This window comes from Chiloscyllium punctatum, chromosome 41 (genome assembly GCF_047496795.1).
Source record: "Chiloscyllium punctatum isolate Juve2018m chromosome 41, sChiPun1.3, whole genome shotgun sequence".
Taxonomy (NCBI): Eukaryota; Metazoa; Chordata; class Chondrichthyes; order Orectolobiformes; family Hemiscylliidae; genus Chiloscyllium; species Chiloscyllium punctatum.
This window is the reverse complement of record NC_092779.1, coordinates 21,476,194-21,497,124: the sequence shown is the minus strand read 5'-3', so window position 1 is coordinate 21,497,124 and position 20,931 is coordinate 21,476,194. Positions and strand designations below refer to the sequence as shown.

Below are 20,931 nucleotides of genomic sequence, written 5' to 3'. Positions count from 1 at the left end.
TCTGCCTCAGAAAAGTTAACCTTCTCTCTTAACCAAAAGCAAAATCCCACAGGATGTTTTACATTTGAGTTTTGAGAGTTATGAAATTTATTTTGTTGGCGTGAAAACTATGGATGAATTAAGTCACGCAGCTGGTTGAACATTCTGGCACCTTCAGAGGCAATTAATAAAATATCAAATCAGTAAAAACTGCTGATTTTGAACCTTGCAAATCTAGTCATTGCTAACTTCTTCTAACCTTAGGTTCCACCCTCTTCCTTTCTCTAATGCATCCCTTCCTCTGTTTGCTGTAGAGCTAAAAACCCAGTCAAAAATGTGACTACTGCACCCATATTTTGCAAACTCTTATAGCATCTCTGCAGGGCTTTGGGCAGGAGGCAGGTAAAATCTTATTGCCCAAGAGACCCCTGTCTTTCCATAAATTTACTTCAAGCCTCCTGTCCCACTCTCCCTTGAAATCATTCCACTCTTTCTCCACATTACTGCTACTGTGATCTGTGCTTGTCTTGGGGGAAAGATATAAAAGAGACCTACGGGGCAACTTTTTCCACACACAGGGTGGTATGTGCATGGAATGAGCTGCCAAAGGAAGTGGTGGAGGCTGATACCATTGCAACATTTAAGAGGCATTTGGATGGGTATATGAATAGGAAGGGTTTGGAGGGATATGGGCCTGGTGCTGGCAGGTGGGAATAGATTGGGTTGGGATATTTGGTCGGCATGGACAGGTTGGACCAAAAGATCGTTTCCGTGCTGTACATCTCTATGACTCTGACTTAGTTACAGCTCAAGAACAGCAAGTACATGATCCTGCTTTGTCCTGTCCCAATAATCCCCATTGTGTTAAAATTATAATTTTTTTAAATTTTAGTTTATTTACCAGTAGTATCTCATCCAGAATGGAACAAATTGTCATACAAACTGTGAATTTTAATTAATAGCATCAAAAAAATGTTACTCTGCGTTAATTATTGCAAAATGTCTTTTACTTATCCAAGGAGGATGTACAGACTTTGAAAAAAAGTTTAGTTTTTCTGTAACATTGGAACAAAAGGTCCCTCTGAACTTTGCATTGAACCCATAAGATGCATCTGTTTTTGTGATTGGAATCCTGTGACATGCAGAGATGCTGGGTTCTTTGCTGTTGTAGTGTACGATAATGATCTAGGCACAGATGTAGGATGTCTGATCTGGAAGTTTGTATGTGACAAAAAAAATTGGTGATGTGGTAAATAGTGAAGATGAAAGCCTTAGATTGCAGACAATATTGGTCAGAACAATGGCAAATAGAATTTAATCCTGAAGTGTGTGGCTTTGCATTTTGGGACGACTAATGAGGCAAGGGAGTACACAATGAATTGTAAGACCTGGGAAGTACAGAGAATCAGAGGGCCCTTGGTGTGCTTGTCCATAGATCCTTGAAGGCAACAGGATAGGTAGATAATGTGGTTAAGAAGGCCCATGGGATACGTGCCTACTTAGTCAAGGCATTGCATACAAGAACCAGGAGGATATGATAGAGCTGTGTACAATGTTAGTTAGGCCACAGCTGGAGTTATGTGTGCAGTTTTAGTTGCCAAACTATGGGATGGATGTGATCGCACTAGAGGGGATGCAGATGAGATACACCAAAATATTGTCTGTACTGGAGCATTTCAGTTATGAGGAGAGATTGGATAGGCTGGGGTTGTTTTCCATGGGGCAGGACAGCTGAGGGGGTACTTGATTGTGGTCTTAAAATAAAAGCATAAACTTCTCCACTTAGTGATTAATAACAGAGTTAAACTAAGGAGCAGGAGTTTTAGAGGTGACTTAAGGAAGATTTCTTTCACCCAGATGGTGTTGGATATCTGGAATTCACTGCCTCAGTGTGTTAGAGGCAGGAGCCATTACAACATTTAAGAAGTGTTTTGCTGAACACTTAAAAGCACCATAACATAGGGTTATGGACCAGATGCTGGAATACCAAGCTAGAATGGATTAGTGCTTGATGGCCAGTGTAGACACGATGACCTTAAAAATCCCATTCTGTGCTATAAAGCTCTATGACTCTGTTAGGTTTTAGGAGTTCAGCTCCCTCAGAAGAAGGGAACACTTCTTTTCTTACACTCTCACTGTTGGTCAAACACTAAGTCCCTGTGTAACAATTTCAGGCTCAATTCTGTTAACTATTTACTTGAAAGACTGCTGTGTTTCTAGAACTGTGATGTCAACATCTTCTAATTGGATTAAAGAACAAACAACTACAGTGCTCAAAATCTCTAATAAAAACAGATATTGCAGCAGGAACTCACCAGGTTTGGAGTGCATGGAAAAAGCTGAGTTAACGTTTTGGGTCCAGTGACCCTTCCTAGCAACTGATTATAGCTAGGAAATGTTAGTATGTATACTGAGGACAAAATTGGGTGGCGGGGAGGAGTAAAGGGGCAAGCAGTAGGTGGAGACAGAGCCAGGGGTGGGGGAGGAGGACAAGCAGACAAAAGGATAGATGATGGTAAAACAGGGAGAAAGATAAGCTGCTAATGGAGACCTTCTGGATGTGAAAATGGGTGGTCTGTGCTGAAAGTCATACAGTGATAAGGCCTGGGTGTTGGGATGGGTAAAAGACATAGAACAAAGAAGAAGAAAATTATTGAACTCTATATTGAATCCTGAAGTCTGCAGGGTCCCCAAGCACAAAATGATGTACTGCTGTTCCAGCTTGCACTGATCCTCAATGTGGCAGGGCCTGAGGCAAAAATACTGGCCAGGGAACACAGTAGTGTTTTCAAGTGGAAGGCAACTGGAAGCACGTGGTCATTTTTGAAGAGAGAACATAGGTATTCCACATTTATGCCTCATAGAAAGAGGTTCTGGTATACAAGCTTTTGAGGGATTTTGAAATTTGGAATGTGAAGCATACTTGCGAGGCGAAAGGTTCCCGAAGCCACTGCTCCATTAGAGCTTTCCTTATGCCTGGGTGCTTTTATTGTCTCATTGATGGAAATTGCAGGCTTGACCACTACAACAGAACCTTTCATTTATGTAGCATGGTTAATATGGTAAAGCATCCCATAGCTCTCCAGAGAAACCTTATCAAACCTGATCCATGACTCCCAGGCACGTATAAAGATTGATGATCAAAACAATGGTCAAAGAAGTAGGTTTAAGGAGTATCTTGAAGGGAGCTCTGAGAAGTAGAGATGTTTAGGAAGATAGTTCCCAGGCTGTGGGTTTAGGCAGCTAAAGACACTTTTACCAGTAGTTCAGTTTTTTTTTGTTTTGTTTCTTTTTTTGTTTCTGTTTGTTTTTATTTTAAGTTTGTTTTGTACTAAGAGCTGGGGAAACAGAGGGAGGGAAGCCCAAAGACTTGGCTTTCTGTCCTCCTGTAGTGACTCATGAACTGGTCAATAGAATCTGACTCGACACTGCTGGAACACTGAGGTAAACTGAAGGACTTAACAATGCCTCAGCTCTGTGAGAACTATCCTAGCTCTGGCCTCTATCCCGTTAAGAGGTCGCATGGCAGATGACCCCTCCCATGTTCCACATCCAGCCCCAACCTCCCTCCCCTCTACTGTTGCAAATTACTTCTTTCTCTAAACCTCCACAACTCCTTACATGCATACTTTGGTGGATACTTACATCCTGATCTGGCCACCTCCCGCTCTCTCTCTCTCTCTCTATCTCCTTTCTTTGATGCGCCATTGCAGATAGATCCTTCACGTGTCACTGCTCTCCAAATGGAGGTGGTTGATGACTCCATCCTGCCCCACTTCCCAAGCCAATCTCCTCCCTCTTGATGGTATGGTGTGAGGATGGGTGATGGTGCGGGTGTGAGACAAAGCTCTAAGACTTTGGAGTAAGTGAGATATGCACACAGCCTTCCCCAGTTCTAGCCTCTTCAGAATCCATCCACATAGTGGGCCAGTTGAGGAGAAATCCCCAGACTGAAGGCACCTTGCTTCTAACACCTACGTTCATATGAGTTCCACAGCAGCCAACTTGAATTGTGTGCCACTGGAGGTGAATACAATTGAACCAGATTTCTTTGCTTGGCTCAGGCCCTCATTCCTTTCCTAGTGGCTAGGATTTGGGCCTGTGCTTTTTTTCCCTTTAGCTGTGTTTCTTGAGCAAGAAGATTTTATTAGCAAGTTCTGCTGCTTGGCATTTTTTAGTGGATATTTTTATTAATTGCTCATTCTGTCAAATTATCCAATTATTGATTTTGACATTTGTTCTGGTCAGCAGGTTGTTTTGTTTTCTTTCTATCTTAACATTTTGTTTAAAATTGACTTTCAATGTGGTATCAAACCATGTCTCGGGTATCTGATGTTGGCTTTCTTGCTGAAAGGGAATAAGAAGGTTAGAAGTTTTTTTTGAAGACCAACAAAAGGAGTTATTTTTGCTCAACTAGAAACAGGAAATTTTGGAAATGCAGAGCGGATCTGACAGCATTCATGCAGAGTCCAATACCTTTTTGTCAGAACTCGTGCCAATTGTGGACCTAAAGCATTGACTCTTTTCCTCTCTCCATTGATGCTGCATTTTGTCTACATTTAGGATTTACACCATATGACTATCCAAGACTTTATAAATTTGGTTAGTTTCAAGGCAAATTAAGAAAACATTTACCAGTCAATATTTTCTTGTTTAAAAACCTTTTAGATGTTGCTGTCCAGCTATTGCATAGGGCCAGATTCAAAGGAAAGGAGCTGGTTATTTGTTATGAATGATCAAGCCACGTGTAATTGTTTGACAAAGCTGGGTATAAATGGAGAGGAGGGGAAGGGAGTGGAGGTGCAGTGGGGGTCGTGGCAAAAGAGCAGAGTCCATGATTTCTCTCCCCAGCCCTCCCACCACTTTGAAATCTTTTGTCCAATATCAAAATAAGTCATTGAGATGTAGGATTAAGCATAAACGTTATTACTGCATAATGATTCACATACCACTCTCTATATGATTCCTTTAATCTGCAATTGGTGTTGGAGTTTCAGGTTCTAAATCACATGATTAATCTGCTCCCTAATACATAAATTAATGGTTATCACTAGGAAATGATGTAATGTCACTTATTTATCGTCTGTTTTTCATGATATATACAGAAGGAAAGAGATAGACAGATACAATCAAAAGCAATGAAGAAACTTTGCATGACGCATCTTTCACAATATATCAGAGCATGAAAACAGATGTTCACTTAAGTGGTGAATTATTGCTACAGAGCCAAGCTAACTGAGCTATTCTGCTACCTACAGATGCTAAAGTGACTCTTGGGAGTAACTCAGCCACAGAAGTATCATTCCAGATCTTTTGACGGTATACTGAAACAATGCCCATTTATAAGGAACTGTATTCTCTGAGCTATTAGATTAGATTTATTAGATTAGATTACTTACAGTGTGGAAACAGGCCCTTCGGCCCAACAAGTCCACACCGCCCCGCCGAAGCGCAACCCACCCATACCCCTACATCTACCCCTTACGGGCAATTTAGCATGGCCAATTCACCTGACCTGCACATCTTTGGAGTGTGGGAGGAAACCGGAGCACCCGGAGGAAACCCACGCAGACACGGGGAGAATGTGCAAACCCCACACAGTCAGTCGCCTGAGGCGGGAATTGAACCCGGGTCTCTGGTGCTGTGAGGCAGCAGTGCTAACCACTGTGCCACCGTGCCGCCCATATTACATGGTTAGCCATTATTTGAGGTTACAGAGGATGCCTGTTCTTCAGTTAGAAAGATAGTCAAGTCTTAACATGTTGTGCATCAAAAATACTGCAGAAAGGTAACTGGTGCATAAGCCTCCCTCCTACTGATACCCATTCCAGCAATCTCTGCCCCCATCTACATTAAAGCGGTGTCATCAGCTGTGTGCACCACCAGTCTGCAGAGATCTGCAAGCCTCCACCTTATCCAGAAATGTGATTCTTAACTTGACTGGAATGTTCTTTCCCTCCAGCCAGTCAAAGACTGCCATCGCACACTTGTTTTGAGAATGTTACTATTAACCAGGAATGTGAACCAATAATCTAATAAGGACATTTCTTTTTGTCAAGCTGCATTCTTCAGTTTCTACTGATTTCAACTGAGCTGAGCTGAGCTGACCTGTTTCTCTTCATGGTTAGATTACTGAAGTGATGGGCAACATTCTGTACGTGCAGACCAGTCTGCAGAACTTTTGCATCAACGTCTGATCCCTACAGAGGAAGAGCCCACACTTTGCACAACCCTTACCAAGATGTGTCGTACAATATTACCACATACAGTATGAGGTCATGACCCTCACGATCGAACCCAAATCATTGAGTCTACAAGATCTGCATTTGTTTCACTTGCTTTCCCTTAGATCCTCAACTTGAGTGAAAATCTTCTTAAAATATTTCAGTGCTACAGGATTGTAGAATTCAGCCTTCTTAAACCAGGCGATAGTGTAAACTATCCAAGTCAAGCCATACCCTTGTTGCCTCCCCATGCTCCTACAATCAAGTGAACCTCTATATTCATGCAAATGTCTCATTGCCCTTTCACTCACCATTAATCTGTTTTCCATTCGTCAGTCCATTCATTGAAAAACTTGTTGCGCAGTGGTGAGCACCACTTCCTCACAGCACCAGGGACCTGAGTGACTCCAGCCTTGGCTGACTGTCTGTGTGGAGTTTGCACGTTCTCCCTGTGTCTGTGTAGTTTTCTTCCGGGTGCTTTGGTTTCCTCCCCAAGAAAGATGTTTGATGGATTGGCCGAGCTAAATTATCCAGGGACGTGCAGGCTAGGTGGTTTAGCTATGGGAAATGTGGGGGCTACCGGGATAGGGTGTGGGCTGGGTCTGGATGGGATGCTGTTCGGAGGGTTGGTACGGACCTGATGGACTGAATGGCATCTCTCTGAGCTGTAGAGATGCTATCATAAAAATAATTTCCTTATGGATGTAGGTTTGCTCACTGAGCTGGAAGATTCATTTTCAGAAGTTCTGTCACCATACTAGGTAACATCTTCAGTGAGCCTCCAGACGAAGCTCACTGAAGATGGTCGCTAGTATGGTTGCGAAACATCTGAAAATGAACCTTCCAGCTCAGCGAGCAAACCTACATCCAGAACCTCGACCTGAGCTACAAATCTTCTCTAAATTTGATAATTTCCTTCTCTCAAGGCAATTGTTTATCATTTCTAAAGCTGTCTCCTCTGGTCACTAACAGTACTGTCATTTCTCCCTTATTTACTATTTAATTTTTGACAGCACCATTAAATGTACACATCATTAAAAGGCATGATTCCAGCCTCCGTTTGCTCTCCAGGTTACTGAAGCCCACATTCCCTTTAAGCTCATTAATTTTCATTCCTAGCTCTTGCTTTTTTCTGCTACTCTGTGGTGTAAAGGATTGGCGTAGCTATTCCACCTGAAGCCTAATCAGTGGATGTTCGGCATGCTTCCTTTGCTTTTGGACTGTGTCGTGATTTACAAAGCGGAGGATTTCCTATGAATTTTTACAACATTATCAACTTGTCCCATGAGATTCAAAAGTATGTGACCTGCTCGTGCAGTTCCTGCACCCATGTTAAGATGGTACCATATTGTTTATGTTGCCTCCGTCTCTGTTCTTTTGTGTGAAATGGCTCACTTCACATTCCTCCAAGTTAAATTTGCCATGAGTCAGCCCATTTCAGCAGTCAATGATTCAGCAATCAACGACCCCCTAAAGTCAGCTGGTATCCTCGCCACCCCTGTCTTTATTCCAAGTTTTGTATCATGTGCAAAACATTGACTGTATGCCCCCTCCACCCTTGTCCAGGTCATAAAGTATACAGTGCTCTAAATGCAGTCACCTGGACCACATCACTATATATGTCTCTCCGGCCTGAAAAGTAATCATTCATCATAGAATCCCTACAGTGTGGAAGCAGGCTATTCAGCCCATTGAGTCCATACCAACCCTGAAAAGAGCATCCCATCCATACCCTATCCCTTTAACCCTGCATTTCCCATGGCCAATTCACCTAGCCTGCCACACCACTGGTACTATGTGTAATTTCCCATGATTAACCTAATCTGCAGGTTTTTGGATTATGGGAGGAAACTGGAGCACACGGAGGAAACTCAGGTAGACAAAGAGAGAATGTGCACACTCAACGCAGACAGTCGCCTGAGGGTGGAATTGAACCTGGGTTTCTGGTGCTGTGAGTCACCATGCTGTCCTAAAGAGCACTTTATAATCATCATGCTATACTTCGTGTTCCATACTTAATTTTGTATCGATGCTATCACTGCCCCTTTAATCCCTTGACATCAGGATTTCTAACAATTCATTCTGTTGCATTTGATTGAACCGTATTGAAAAGGTCCATGTGCAAAACATAAAGCATTGTTTCTTTGAAGAACTCTGATAACCAACTGCAATTTACCTTTGAAGAATTGGTGTTAGCTTTAATTTAATAATTTATCAGATTTAGAAGAGAGAATTAATATTGACTTTGATTATGATCTTTAGTATTTTCCTCACCATGGATATAAACCCAGTAGGGGGTTACACCATACTTACCCCCCTCCTCTTTTTAATGATCTATGATAGAGTTTTGCTTTATCTTTTGAATTTACCTGCAGACAAAATAATAATTGTTAGCCAAAACAGTGATGCTTTTTCATCATGTAAAAGAGATCTAGTGCCTTCTAACTCGAGAAAGGGTAATAGCTATTTTATATAGCAAAGTACTATTCTGTATCAATATTTTTAAAGGACTGTTTTAAAATGTATCAAGCCAGATATAGATCTACAGGTATTGAATAGTATTAACCTCTGCTTGCTATATTTCTAATGATTCTGAGATTATCAATCTCTAGCAGTGTTTTCAACAATGAAAGGAAAATACCTTACAATTAAATAAATCCTCAAAAGGGTAGTTTTTTTAAAAAACACTTTTAACTGTTATAGCTGTCCTTGTTTATGGTAGTAAGTATAGATTCATACACAGATCTTTAAATGATCCACTTTGAATGATATTTAAATAATCCAACAATCACTGTTGAAGCTAATTTTTCAAAAGGGAGAATTGATTGGATGTTAATTTCTTCACCGTTCAACTAAATGTCCTCTTTGGATTGATTATTTGAAAAAAAATCTAATTGTATAATTTTTGTGCTCAAATGGATTGCTTCAATTAAGTGCCGCAGGAAGCATTGAAGTTAGAGATAATTAGTGCAACCAGTACATATTTTCTAAGATGCTGCAAAGAACAATGAATTAATTGGGCATTTAAATCATTTCAAATATTGTTGCTTAAAGGTAAATGTTGATCAGATCACTGAACAAAAATTGAGTGAAATCCCTGCTCCCCTTCATATAACGCCATGGGATCTTTAAGATTCACCCAAATAGGCAAACATGGCTCCAGTTTAACATTTGGAACTGAAGAATGTTTTGAACAAAAACAAGTATTGTATCTGTATTGAAAACAGCCTCCGAATGTTACAAAGCATTTTACGGTCAATTAAGTACCGTTTCAAAGTGTGCAAAATTTGGGCCCCAGTTTGCTTACTGCAACATTCCACAACAGCAACAAGACGATGGATCAGATCATTTGGCTTTTAAGTGTTGGTGAAGGGATAAATATTCCTTGCCCGCTCAAAGGGCAGAATTTGTATACACAAAAATATCTATAGTTCGTCAGCATAGAAGTGCCAGCCTTTTTAGTTATCTGATGCTTTATTACATTTATTTGTTGAAATGAATACTGTTCATTGTGTGCAAATTGTTTATGAATTGGATGTTATTCCTTCAGCCTTCATTCTGTGGTTTGCAAATTGAGACCATGAGCTTCAGTTACTGCTATTTTGAATTGCTTCAGTTGAAGGTTACTTTACTGATCATCATCTCATACATGTGCATATTTTAAAATTGTATATGTTCAGTTTTACATCTTATCGCCAATGTGTTTAGGATCTAATTGTTAGCTTGCTTTATTGATACCCTAGTTTATGTATGATAACTATACTTGCCGAATTACATTATTTCCTTAGTTGGAAAGTACTTTGAGATGCCCTGAGATCATGAAAGGTGTTATGTGAATGCCAGTTTGTTTTCTTTCTTAAAAACAGATTTGTTCTAAGTTAGACCAACCACTATCAGCTGCATTACCACCCAGACTTAAGCACAAATTTATCATGAATACGAGTTTCTCTTCTCAACCATCATCCAGAGCAGAGCTGCACTATTTAATTTGTTCTTGAAGTGCATCAGCAGTGCAGATGGTCCTACACCACATGGACTGCAGTGGTTCCAAAAAAATGGCTTATTATCATCTTCTTCAGGCCAATTAAGAATGGACAATGAACACTGATCTTGCCAGCAATGCTTTCAGCCACTCTCTTTGCATGCATGTGTAGGATTTCAGTAATTTTCTTTTTGAAGTCGTCCCTCATATTTATAAACTTGTATAATTAACTTGACCCATTGCCAGTTTAAACATTTTTGTAGTTTGCTGAATTACCTTTGCTATTTCTGTCGGACGCTTTGTACTAGGAGCTCTTTCCATTTCAGTCATTGTAAGCCGCATGTACTTTTTATCTTAAAACCTCCAATTCACTGCTGATGTATTTGATGTATAAAAACTATGGGATATCTTAAATAATCTTCTTAATTTGTTTTTTTAAAAAATTATGTCTATAGTTACACAGTATTATCATAGTTTGCTACAGAATCACTAATTTCAGCTCAGCACAAAACAAAATTAGGTAAGTTCAGATGGAGACTGATAGGTGTTTAGTGAGCCCTGACTGAACAGGCATCTGAGCTACTCTTTTTGCTGAATTGTATTTTTTATTGTCAAAAAGTAAATGCAAGAAGTAAAGTGATGAACTTTATTCAGTTATCAGCTTATAGCTTAGCCAGCACCAATCAGTACTGACTGCCATCATGTAATATGGGTTATGTGTTTCCATCCATTCTTTGTATTTCAGGCCAGTTTGCAAATTTACAATTTTTTTTTTTTTGCTATGTTTCTAATTGTTGATTTTTATTCCTGTGTATTATGACATTCCTCTTCACCACCTTTTCCTCCTCCCATCTCTCTTTCAGACTGATGACGAAGATGATGGTGAGGTATGGCAGCTGTGTGCGATTGCAGTGACCACTGTCTTGTGGGCACAGATTCTTACTAATATCGTGTTGATTCTAACTGTTGTTATCATAGTGCACGGCTAACATGAGCCAATGGCAAACCAGGCCCTCATGTTGAATCGCGTTTCTTCAAATAGCATTAACCTATGGTCGTGTGCTCGAGTGTTTTGACAGTGTAATTTCACATGTCTTAATGTCTGGGGAGCTTCTGATGCACAAATTTGTTGGTTTCGATTCTGTCCAGATGTAGGTGTAACAGAATTTCCTCAATCTCTTTTCAGATGCCTGTGTTCAATATAAACTTTCCATGTCCTTGTTTAAACTGGTAATGCATATTCAGATATCTGTGTGTGGAATTCCTTTGCATAAGATGTTACTTGGTTAAGTTTTCCACTATTTTCTTTCTTGTTGCATATCAATTCTTTGAGAGAATTCTTTCCTCAGTACTTCAAAACAATAAATTCCCCAACTAAATCTCTCTGAATATCTGACTGGCGTTATGCTTGTTGTATTTCCATATTTATGCAGCAAGAAGATACTCAATGCTAAGTAGATAATCTGTTATTAAAAAACACAATTCTGTAAGTGGTCCTGTTGATCTGGTGCTACCTGAGAAAAGAATGATGTTTAGAAACAGGCTGACATTTTTTTTATATGGATTGTGGTTTCACAAAGCATACAGTTAATGGGATGAAGGATTCGCAATATCTCAAACAATGCTTTCATCTTCAAAAACTCAAATCTGTTTTCACGTCATGATTAAAAGTATATACTTTCTCTTAATTTTCATTTATTATAAATGAAGGTCTTGTCTTTAATGTGGTCTGTGAACAATAACCAAATGTGTGAAATTACAAGACACCCACTAAAATGTGACTTGGGTATGACTGATGGTGATCAGCTTGCTTGGCTGTTTTGGATGAATAGTACACTGATATTCCACTGATCCCTCCCATACATTTATCTTGATGAAAGAAAAGTGTTGGTTAAAAGGTTTAAAAGCTTCGAGTGCAGAAGGAGATTGTTCAGTCGACTCTCTGTACCATCTCTTTGTTAAAGAAATCCAAACTTTATCTCTATTGAGCTCCTTCCCTGATCCCGTTCCAGCACTGTATATCATGCAATTTTAGTTGAGTTTAATGATGAATTTAACTACACTGAGCCAGAATTGGCTGCAGTCCAACAAAGGACAGTGCCCACCTGTCGTTAGGTTTGTGCTTCCCCACCTATGTGAGCATTTGCAGAAAGTGGGAGATGAAATTCATGTGGTGCCTTCTACATGGCATGTGGTGACTTTGTGAACTGTACAAGCAACTGTGAATGTCCCAATCAATTCTTCAATCTATCAGGTTAATATAGAATACAGAGCCTTGAGCAAGGAATGCAAATTGGATTGGATTAAGACAGAGACAATCAAGATGAGCAAAAAGTTCCAAAACTGAATTTGAAAAAAAATCCGCAACTATTAAAATCTGTGGCAATGAGTCTCCACACTTGTAAAACTCAATTTTCAAATCCTCTAATTTTTATTTTGTCATTTAAGACTTTCCACTTAGTCTGAAATGGAGAAGGCCTAACATTTTTGAGGTTTTTACTCTGTATTTAAAATGTTCATACAAGGGCATTACATTATCCGTGATGTTTGAATTGGGTTGGCCAGAAGATGCAGTGCTGTTTTTGTGAATAGGAGCAGCGCATGGAGGATTTTCAGATTTGCTTATTTAACTGAAGTTAGAAACAAGAAAGGAGAGGTCACCCTGTTGGGAGTTTTCTATAGGCCTCCGAATAGTTCCAGAGATGTAGAGGAAAGGTGATTCTCGATAGGAGTGAGCGAGACAGGGTAGTTGTCATGGGGAACTTCAACTTTCCAAGTATTGACTGGGAATACTATAGTATGAGTACTATAGATGGGTCTGTTTTTGTCCAGTGTGCGCAGGAGGGCTTCCTGACACAGTATGTAGACAGGCCAACAAGGGGCGAGGCCACATTAGATTTGGTACTGGGTAATGAGCCCGGGCAGCTGTGAGACTTGGAAGTAGGTGAGCACTTTGGTGATAGTGATCACAATTCTGTTATGTTTACTTTAGTGATAGAAAGGGATAGTTGTATACCACTAGGCAAGAGTTACAGCTGGGGGAAAGGCAATTACAATGCGATTAGACAAGATCTAGAAAGCATAAGATGGGAAAGGAAACTGCAGGGGATAGGCACATGAGAAATGTGGAGCTTATTCAAGGAAAAGCTACTGTGTGTCCTAGATAAGTATGTACCTGTCAGGCAGGGAGGAAGCGGTCAAGCGCAGGAGCTTTGGTTTACAAAGGAAGTGGAGTCTCTGGTCAAGAAAAAGAAGGCAGCTTATGTTAGGATGAGATGTGAAGGCTCCGTTAGGGCACTTGAGGGTTACAAAGTCGCCAGAAAAGACCTAAACACAGAGCTCAGAAGAGCCAGGAGGAGGCACGAAAAGTTGTTGGCGGCTGGGATCAGGGTAAACCCTAAGGCTTTCTATAGGTATTTAAGAAAAGAATGACAAGAGTAAGACTGGGGCCAATCAAGGATAGTAGTGGGAAGTTGTGTGTGGAGTCAGAGGAGATAGGGGAAACACAAAATGAATATTTTTTGACAGTATTCACTCTAGAAAACGACAATGTTGTCAAGGAGATTACTGAGATACAGGCTACTAGACTAGGTGTAATTAAGGTTCACAAGGAAGAGGTATTAGAAATCCTGCAGAGTGTGAAAACACATAAGTCCCCTGGGCTGGATGGGATTTATCCTAGGATCCTCTGGGAAATCAGGGAGGAGATTACCAAGCTTTTGGCATTAATCTTTAAATCGTCATTGTTTACAGGAATAGTGCCAGAAGACTGGAGGATAGCAAATGTGGTTCTCCTGTTCAAGAAGGGGAGTAGAGACAATCCTGGTAATTATAGACCAGTGAGCTTTACTTCAGTTGTTGGTAAAGTGTTAGAAAAAGTTATAAGAGAGAGGATTTATAATCATCTAGAATAGAATAATTTTATTAGGGATAGTCAGCACAGTTTTGTGAAGAGTAGGTCGTGCCTCACAAACCTAATTGAGTTCTTTGAGAAGGTGACCAAACAGGTAGATGAGAGTAAACCAGTTGATGTGGTGTATATGGATTTCAGCAATACGTTCGATAAGGTTCCCCACAGTAGGCTATTGTATAAATTGTGGAGGAATGGGATTGTGGGAGATATAGCAGTTTGGATCAGTAATTGGCTTGCTGAAAGATGACAGAGGGTGGTGGTTGATGGGAAATGTTAATCCTGGAGTCCAGTTACCAGTGGTGTACCGCAAGGGTCAGTGTTGGGTCCACTGCTGTTCGTCATTTTTATAAACGACCTGGATGAGGGCGTAGAAGGGTGGGTTAGTAAATTTTCAGACGACATTAAGGTCGGTGGAGTTGTAGATCATGACGAAGGATGTTGTAAGTTACAGAGAGACATAGATAAGCTGCAGAGCTGGGCTGAGAGGTGGCAAATGGAGTTTAATGCGGACAAGTGTGAGGTGATTCACTTTGGTCGGAGTAACCGGAATGCAAAGTACTGGGCTAATGGTAAGATTCTTGGTAGTGTAGATGAGCAGAGAGATGAGCAGAGATGTCAGGTACACAGATCCTTGAAAGTTGCCACCCAGGTTGACAGGGTTGTTAAGAAGGCATACAGTGTTTTAGCGTTTATTAATAGCGGGATAGAGTTCCGGAACCATGAGGTTATGCTACAGCTGTAAAACATTCTGGTGCAGTTCTGGTCACCGCATTATAAGAAGGATGTGGAAGCTTTGGAAAGGGTGCAGAGCAGATTTACTAGCGTGTTGCCTGGTATGGGGGGAAGGACTTGTGAGGAAAGGCTGAGGGACTTGAGGCTGTTTTCATTAGAGAGAAGAAGGTCGAGAGGTGACTTAATAGAGACATACAAAATAATCAGAGTTTGATAGGGTGGACAGGGAGATCCTTTTTCCACGAGGGGGCATAGCTTTAAATTGAGGGGTGATAGATATAGGACAGATGTCAGATGTAGTTTCTTTACTCAGAGTAGTAAGGGTATGGAATGCTTTGCCTGCAACGGTAGTAGATTCGCCAACTTTAAGTGCATTTAAGTCGTTGTTGGACAAGCATATGGACATACATGGAATAGTGTAGGTTAGATGGGCTTCAGATTGGTATGACAGGTCGGCGCAACATCAAGGGCCGACAGGCCTGTACTGCACTGTTATGTTCTATGTAACTGCATATCATTAGCCTGAAACTTTTCAGATTTCTGCATAAAATAACTTTGAGCAGCAAATATCCACACTGTTCTTGTACTAAATTCTGCTTCTTGCAAGCAAGTGGGAAAAAAAACTTTCTTGTTGCAATAATGGGAAGTTCCAAGGGAGTGTTGCTGAACCAAGAGACCTTGGAGTGCAGGTTCATAGTTCCTTGAAAGTAGAGTCGCGGGTAGATAGGATAGTGAAGAATGAGTTTGGTATGCTTTCTTTTTTTGGCCAGAGCATTGAGTATACGAGTTGGAAGGTCATGTTGCGGCTATACAGGATGTTGGTTAGGTCACTGTTGGAATATTGCATGCAATTCTGGTCTTCCTATCAGAAAGATGATGTGCAACTTGAAAGGGTTCAGAAAAGATTTACAAGGATGTTGCCAGGGTTGGAGGATTTGAGCTATAGGGAGAGGTTGAATAGGCTGGGGCTGTTTTCCCTGGAGGGGTGTTTTCTCTGGCTGAGGGGTGACCTTATCGAGATTTATAAAATCATGAAGGGCATGGATAGGGTAAATAGACAAGGTCTTTTCCCTTTTTGGGGGAGTCCAGAACTAGAGGGCATAGGTTTAGGGTGAAAGGGGAACAATATAAAAGGGACCTAAGGGGCAACTGTTTCACGCAGAGGGTGGTGTGTGTGTGGAATGAGCTACCAGAGGAAGTGGTGAAGGCTGGTTGAATTGCAATATTTAAAAGGCATCTGGATGGATATATGAATAGGAAGGGTTTAGAGAGATCTGGGCCAAGTGCTGGCAAATTGGTGGGATATCTGGTCGGCATGGACAAGTGCTACCAAAGGGCCTGTTTCCGTGCTATACATCTCTATGATTCTATAGCTAAAGCAAAATATCAGTCACTTTTAAAATCGAAAGGTAACAAAGTGCTTGACAACTAGAAGTTTAAGTTGCTTGTCTGCCTCATTCCATCTTATAACATGTTTCATGTTAGTCTTACTTACAGCTACATGGGGCTAAATGGTGATAGCATAGTTGAAGATTAGCTCAATCTCAGCAGCAGGATTTCAGAGAAGGTGGATTGCTTTACTCAAGAGTATTTCGGACCAAGAGGAGCATTTAGGCTAGAGTTGCCTTTTGGAACATAACAGTTTCAGAGTCTTTGTTGAACTGAGAACACTCATCTGCAATTTCTCCTTGTAAGTACACAAACACTGCACTCCTCCAAAGTCCTCCAACCCCCATTCCACCACAACCTCCAAGTCCCCAACTTCAGCCTCCAACATATACACTCTTCCCCCTCAGCCCCGCATGCACTCATGCCCACCACCCCATATGCACTCTCTCAGCTGGTTGTCCCTTGCTGCATAGTGGCCTTCAGCAGCTCAGCTGCATGATAAAGCCACTTATTTGATGCATGTCCATGCTCTCCTACTCACCACCTTTCAGACATTAAATCACTCACTCACCTTAATTTGTTCATCTTGGTGAATAAACTTTGCAGTATGTTCCTTCCAATAGATTGTATCAGAGTCTCCTTGGGATTTTAAAAATCTGCCAGTAAAATCAGGCGGTTCGCACTGGGTAATGATGCTTGTTTGAAGAGCCGGTGGAGGTACAACTCTCATCTCCTTTTCAGGACTGGATTTATTCCTGTGTGCAAACCACTGAATTCCCCCATCATTAACATTATGCAGGTCCCAGTTAATGAGGTAGATAGCTAGACCAACACGTGCGCACACATACTGTGGCTATGAGTGCAGGTCAGAGGTTGGGCAGTGAGTAACTCACTCTGCCACTCTCAACCATTTCCACTATTCACAAAGCGCAAGTCAGGAGGGTGATGGAATGCTCTCCATTTGGCACCACTGTATTGGTGCAACTCCAACAACTCTAAGTCTGACACCACACATTTCAAAGCAGCCTGCTAGCCCCTCCCAAAGTGTTTATTCCCATCACACGTTGGCTGCAGCATGATCCATTTACAAGAGGAATCTCTACGGCGCTTTTAAAACCACCATCTGGAATTACAAGAACAGTTGATCTTAGAGTAGGAAAGAAGGGCCTGTACTGTTCCATGTTCCATTCATGGAAAAGCTACCATCTGCAATTTCCTCCACAAGTCTCACCCACTGACTTGCAAGCGAATCACTATTTCTTCAATCCTGCTGTGTTAAAATCCCAAATGCCCGTCCCTGGGATGTACATACAAGGCAAGTAATAGTTGAAAAAGACAGCCTACCATTGTTTTTATTAGGACAAATTGTGATGTACAACTAATGCTGGTCTTGTCAGCAGCACCATGTTTTGTGTCTGTGTTTGAAAAGAATAATGATGTTCCGGAAGTGGACAATCAGATGCAAGAAACTTGTTGGTGTTAAAGGCAGATGAGGTCCAGTGTTCCAATGGTTTCTCATGTCTTACTCACATAGGCCTTCACTAGCCTTTTGAGGCTGGAGGTTAAAATTGCATTGTATGTATTATGGCCCAGTCAGCAACTACTTCAGCTTAAGAGTCGACCAAAACTCTGCTGCAAACTTTCATAGTCTAGATTAGAATGGTGCTGGAAAAGCACAGCAAGTCAGGCAGCATCCGAGGAACAGGAAAATTGACATTTCGGGCAAAAGCCCTTTATCAGGAATGGCTTTTGCCCGAAACGCGATTTTCCTGCTCTTTGGATGCTGCTTGACCTGCTGTGCTTTTCTAGCACCACTCTAATCTAGACTCTGATCTTCATTATCTGCAGTACTCACTTTCGTCCTTGCAAACCTTCATACCCTGGTTCTGATGAGCTCGGAAAACTCAGTTTTCACATTGAAATTTACAATTCTTTAGGCACCATTAAATGGATAATATCTTTTCATGAAAAAGTGCTAATTTGCAACACTCCTCTGATCGCAGTTAGACTCTAAATGTTGCTTATAGTTTTAGAAATAAATTCATGATCATTCCAAAGGGCAAGATGGTATTATAGAATATAGGTCACGTTTTCAGGTTTGACGTTGACAATTTGGGTTTCGTTTTTATCTGAGCTCAGTAAACCCAGACTTGCGCACTTGTGTGGATCTCAAAATTCACACTTGACCCTTGTGTGACTTTACTGAGGATTCCTATCCCTTCACATTGATCAGATTCACAGTGTGAGGAGTGTGGCTGCAGAGGTGGGACAGTTAGGGGACTGCCTTAGTTCGCATTATTGGTCCCCTAACACACTCTTTCCTCAACTCTTATAACCTGTGCTGCTTCAAATTCTCTGATAAACTTTCCTGCCCCCTCCAGATTCCCTCAAACCTCTCAATGACACTACCTTCGCCCTTCCCAAGAACATATTCCTCCATGTATCTATCCTCCATAACTGCATACTTACTTTGCACTGTGCCCAGTTCTTGAGAAACCTGCAGTAGTAATGGGAATTATTTTAAAATCATTAAACTTGTAACGATCTTTGTTTAAAACAAACCTGAATTCAGGCACACGTTGTTATTAAACAGAAATCCCAAGGGGAAGAAAAAATATTGGAATAATTTAAGAACATATTAGGTTTGGAAACAAACAAGAAATTGCATCAAAGATATAATTTGTTTATTATAGGCTCCGAAGTTTCAATAGATCAATAAGACCACCTGCTGAGCTGAAGATTTTGAAACCCAGCCAAGCATTCACAATAGAATATCTATTGTAACAAAAACTTCCAGCTGTACTGACCGAACAAATATCCACTTCTATTTCCATACAGGATGTTTTGTCAGTCAGTGACAGGGGAGTAAGTGCAGACCATATCTCCTAGCTTTAGAAGTATTTGATTTTTGAAAGACAGCCAGATTTGGAAATCCAGTTAAGCCAGAGCATAAGAACATTATAACAGAAGTCTTACTTTGTACCTTTTAATACGTCATGGTACTTTGTCCATTGGAAATGTTCTTACTGCAGTGAACACTTTGACTGTGTTGGTCAATGTAAAGGACGAATTTATCTTAAGAGGACAGAACCTCATCGTGACATTTAATGGTGTCAAAACATTTTCAGAATGTTCCCAATTCTTCTGCGGGTTTTCCATTTTCTTCACAAGCTCTTGAACTTTGTGTGCATTTAATGGACTTCCAAAACCCTCACACCACCAGGTGAATGTTTTGTACAAGAGAAAATGTGACATTTGCTCACCACCCCCATTTACAATGGGGCAGCTGACCTCAGCAGGGACAGGCCTGTATTTTACACTTTAAGCATATCCAACCTGCTAAAAAGGTGAGGGAAAAATAGCGAAAGAAAATAGAGATTTGTCCAAAAGCAATCAGTGCAGCCACTTGAGCTGTGAAACATCCTTTGTCACCCAGACAAAAGTAATTTCAAAGTTGCTTCTTGTGGGATCTCGGATAGTGCTCCTGCTTACGTACGTGTTTTCATAGACATGCAGTGTGTGTACGTCTAAGATGTGAAAGAATATAGCCCCACGGGCTGCCAAAGGAATGATGTGATTTGTGTATGTGATTTGTTATGCAGACAGGAAAGTTCTCCAGCAACACAGAAACTGTCTCGGGTGAGAGCCAGCCGCACGGATTGCAGTCTGCAGAAGAGGCAGCAGAACATGAAAACATGAAAGCAGTTCTGAAAACCTCCGCACCATGTGGCGAAGTCACCACTGCTGTGCCAGGGGTGCGGACCCGAACAAGGGCCAGCAGAGGTAAATGGCCCTGTTTACACTGGTAACTCATCTGATGCCTCAGTTGCAAAGTACTATCTAGTATTTACGGCACAATACAGAAAAAAAGCTTTTTGGTGCAACAGGTCCATGCTAGTATTTAAACTCCCTATAAAATCATAGAATCTCTACAGTGTGGAAGCAGGCCATTTGGCCCATCGAGTCCATAGAGACCTTCCAAAGAGCATTCCACCGTCCCTACCTTATCTCTGTACTTTCCACAGCTAACTCCCCCTAGCCTGCACAGCCCTGGATACTATGGGCAATTCAGCATGGCCAATCCACCTAACCTATCCATCTTTGGACTGGGGAGGAAACTGGAGGAAACTCCCACAGACACAGGGAGGACATGCAAACTCCACACAATCCCCTGAGGATGGGATTGAACTTAGATCCCTGACTCCGTGAGCCAGCAATGCTAACCACTGAGCCACTGTGCCACCCCATAAGCTGCCAATAGAATGACGTGATTTGTGTATTTGATTTGTTTTGCAGATAGAAAAATCTGCAACAATACTGAAACTGTCTTGGCTGAGAGCTATGCATGAGCCTCTTCCCATTCTTTAAGCACTTGCCTTGAATTTTTGAAGTCTGTATCTGAGATCAGTACAGGGAGGGGCTCCCCTTGACAATGGACAGCCCCAGCATTTGAACTGGGTAAAGAAAATCAATCCAAGGGCTTGGATTACGATGAATCCTCACTCCGATCTAAACAAGAAAGTCATCATTATTTACCCTTTGTCTATGACAACTACAAATACACACCTCTGCTTTCTCACAAATCGTTCAATAAAAAGACAACACAGCACTGAGGAAAGCATGAAAGAGTCTCATTAGTTCACCTTGCTGACTGATATTCCCTAATAAAGTAGGTTCCACAACAGTGTCCAGATCACCAGATGTATGTAGAT

General features: G+C 41.2%; 1 protein-coding gene across 17 annotated transcripts in view; it reads left to right on the top strand.

The window, feature by feature from the left end:
- fhod3b (formin homology 2 domain containing 3b) overlaps nt 1-20,931 on the top strand; it is a 612,757-nt gene that overhangs the window by 580,109 nt on the left and 11,717 nt on the right. For 14 of the 17 annotated variants that reach the window (XM_072560542.1, XM_072560537.1, XM_072560540.1 and 11 more), the window contains 2 exons: nt 11,049-11,072; nt 19,822-20,002. In XM_072560542.1, the coding sequence (XP_072416643.1) occupies nt 11,049-11,072; nt 19,822-20,002 (205 nt within the window). The remainder of the gene's footprint in view (nt 1-11,048; nt 11,073-19,821; nt 20,003-20,931) is intronic. The other 3 variants (XM_072560538.1, XM_072560553.1, XM_072560554.1) reach the window with 1 other exon arrangement.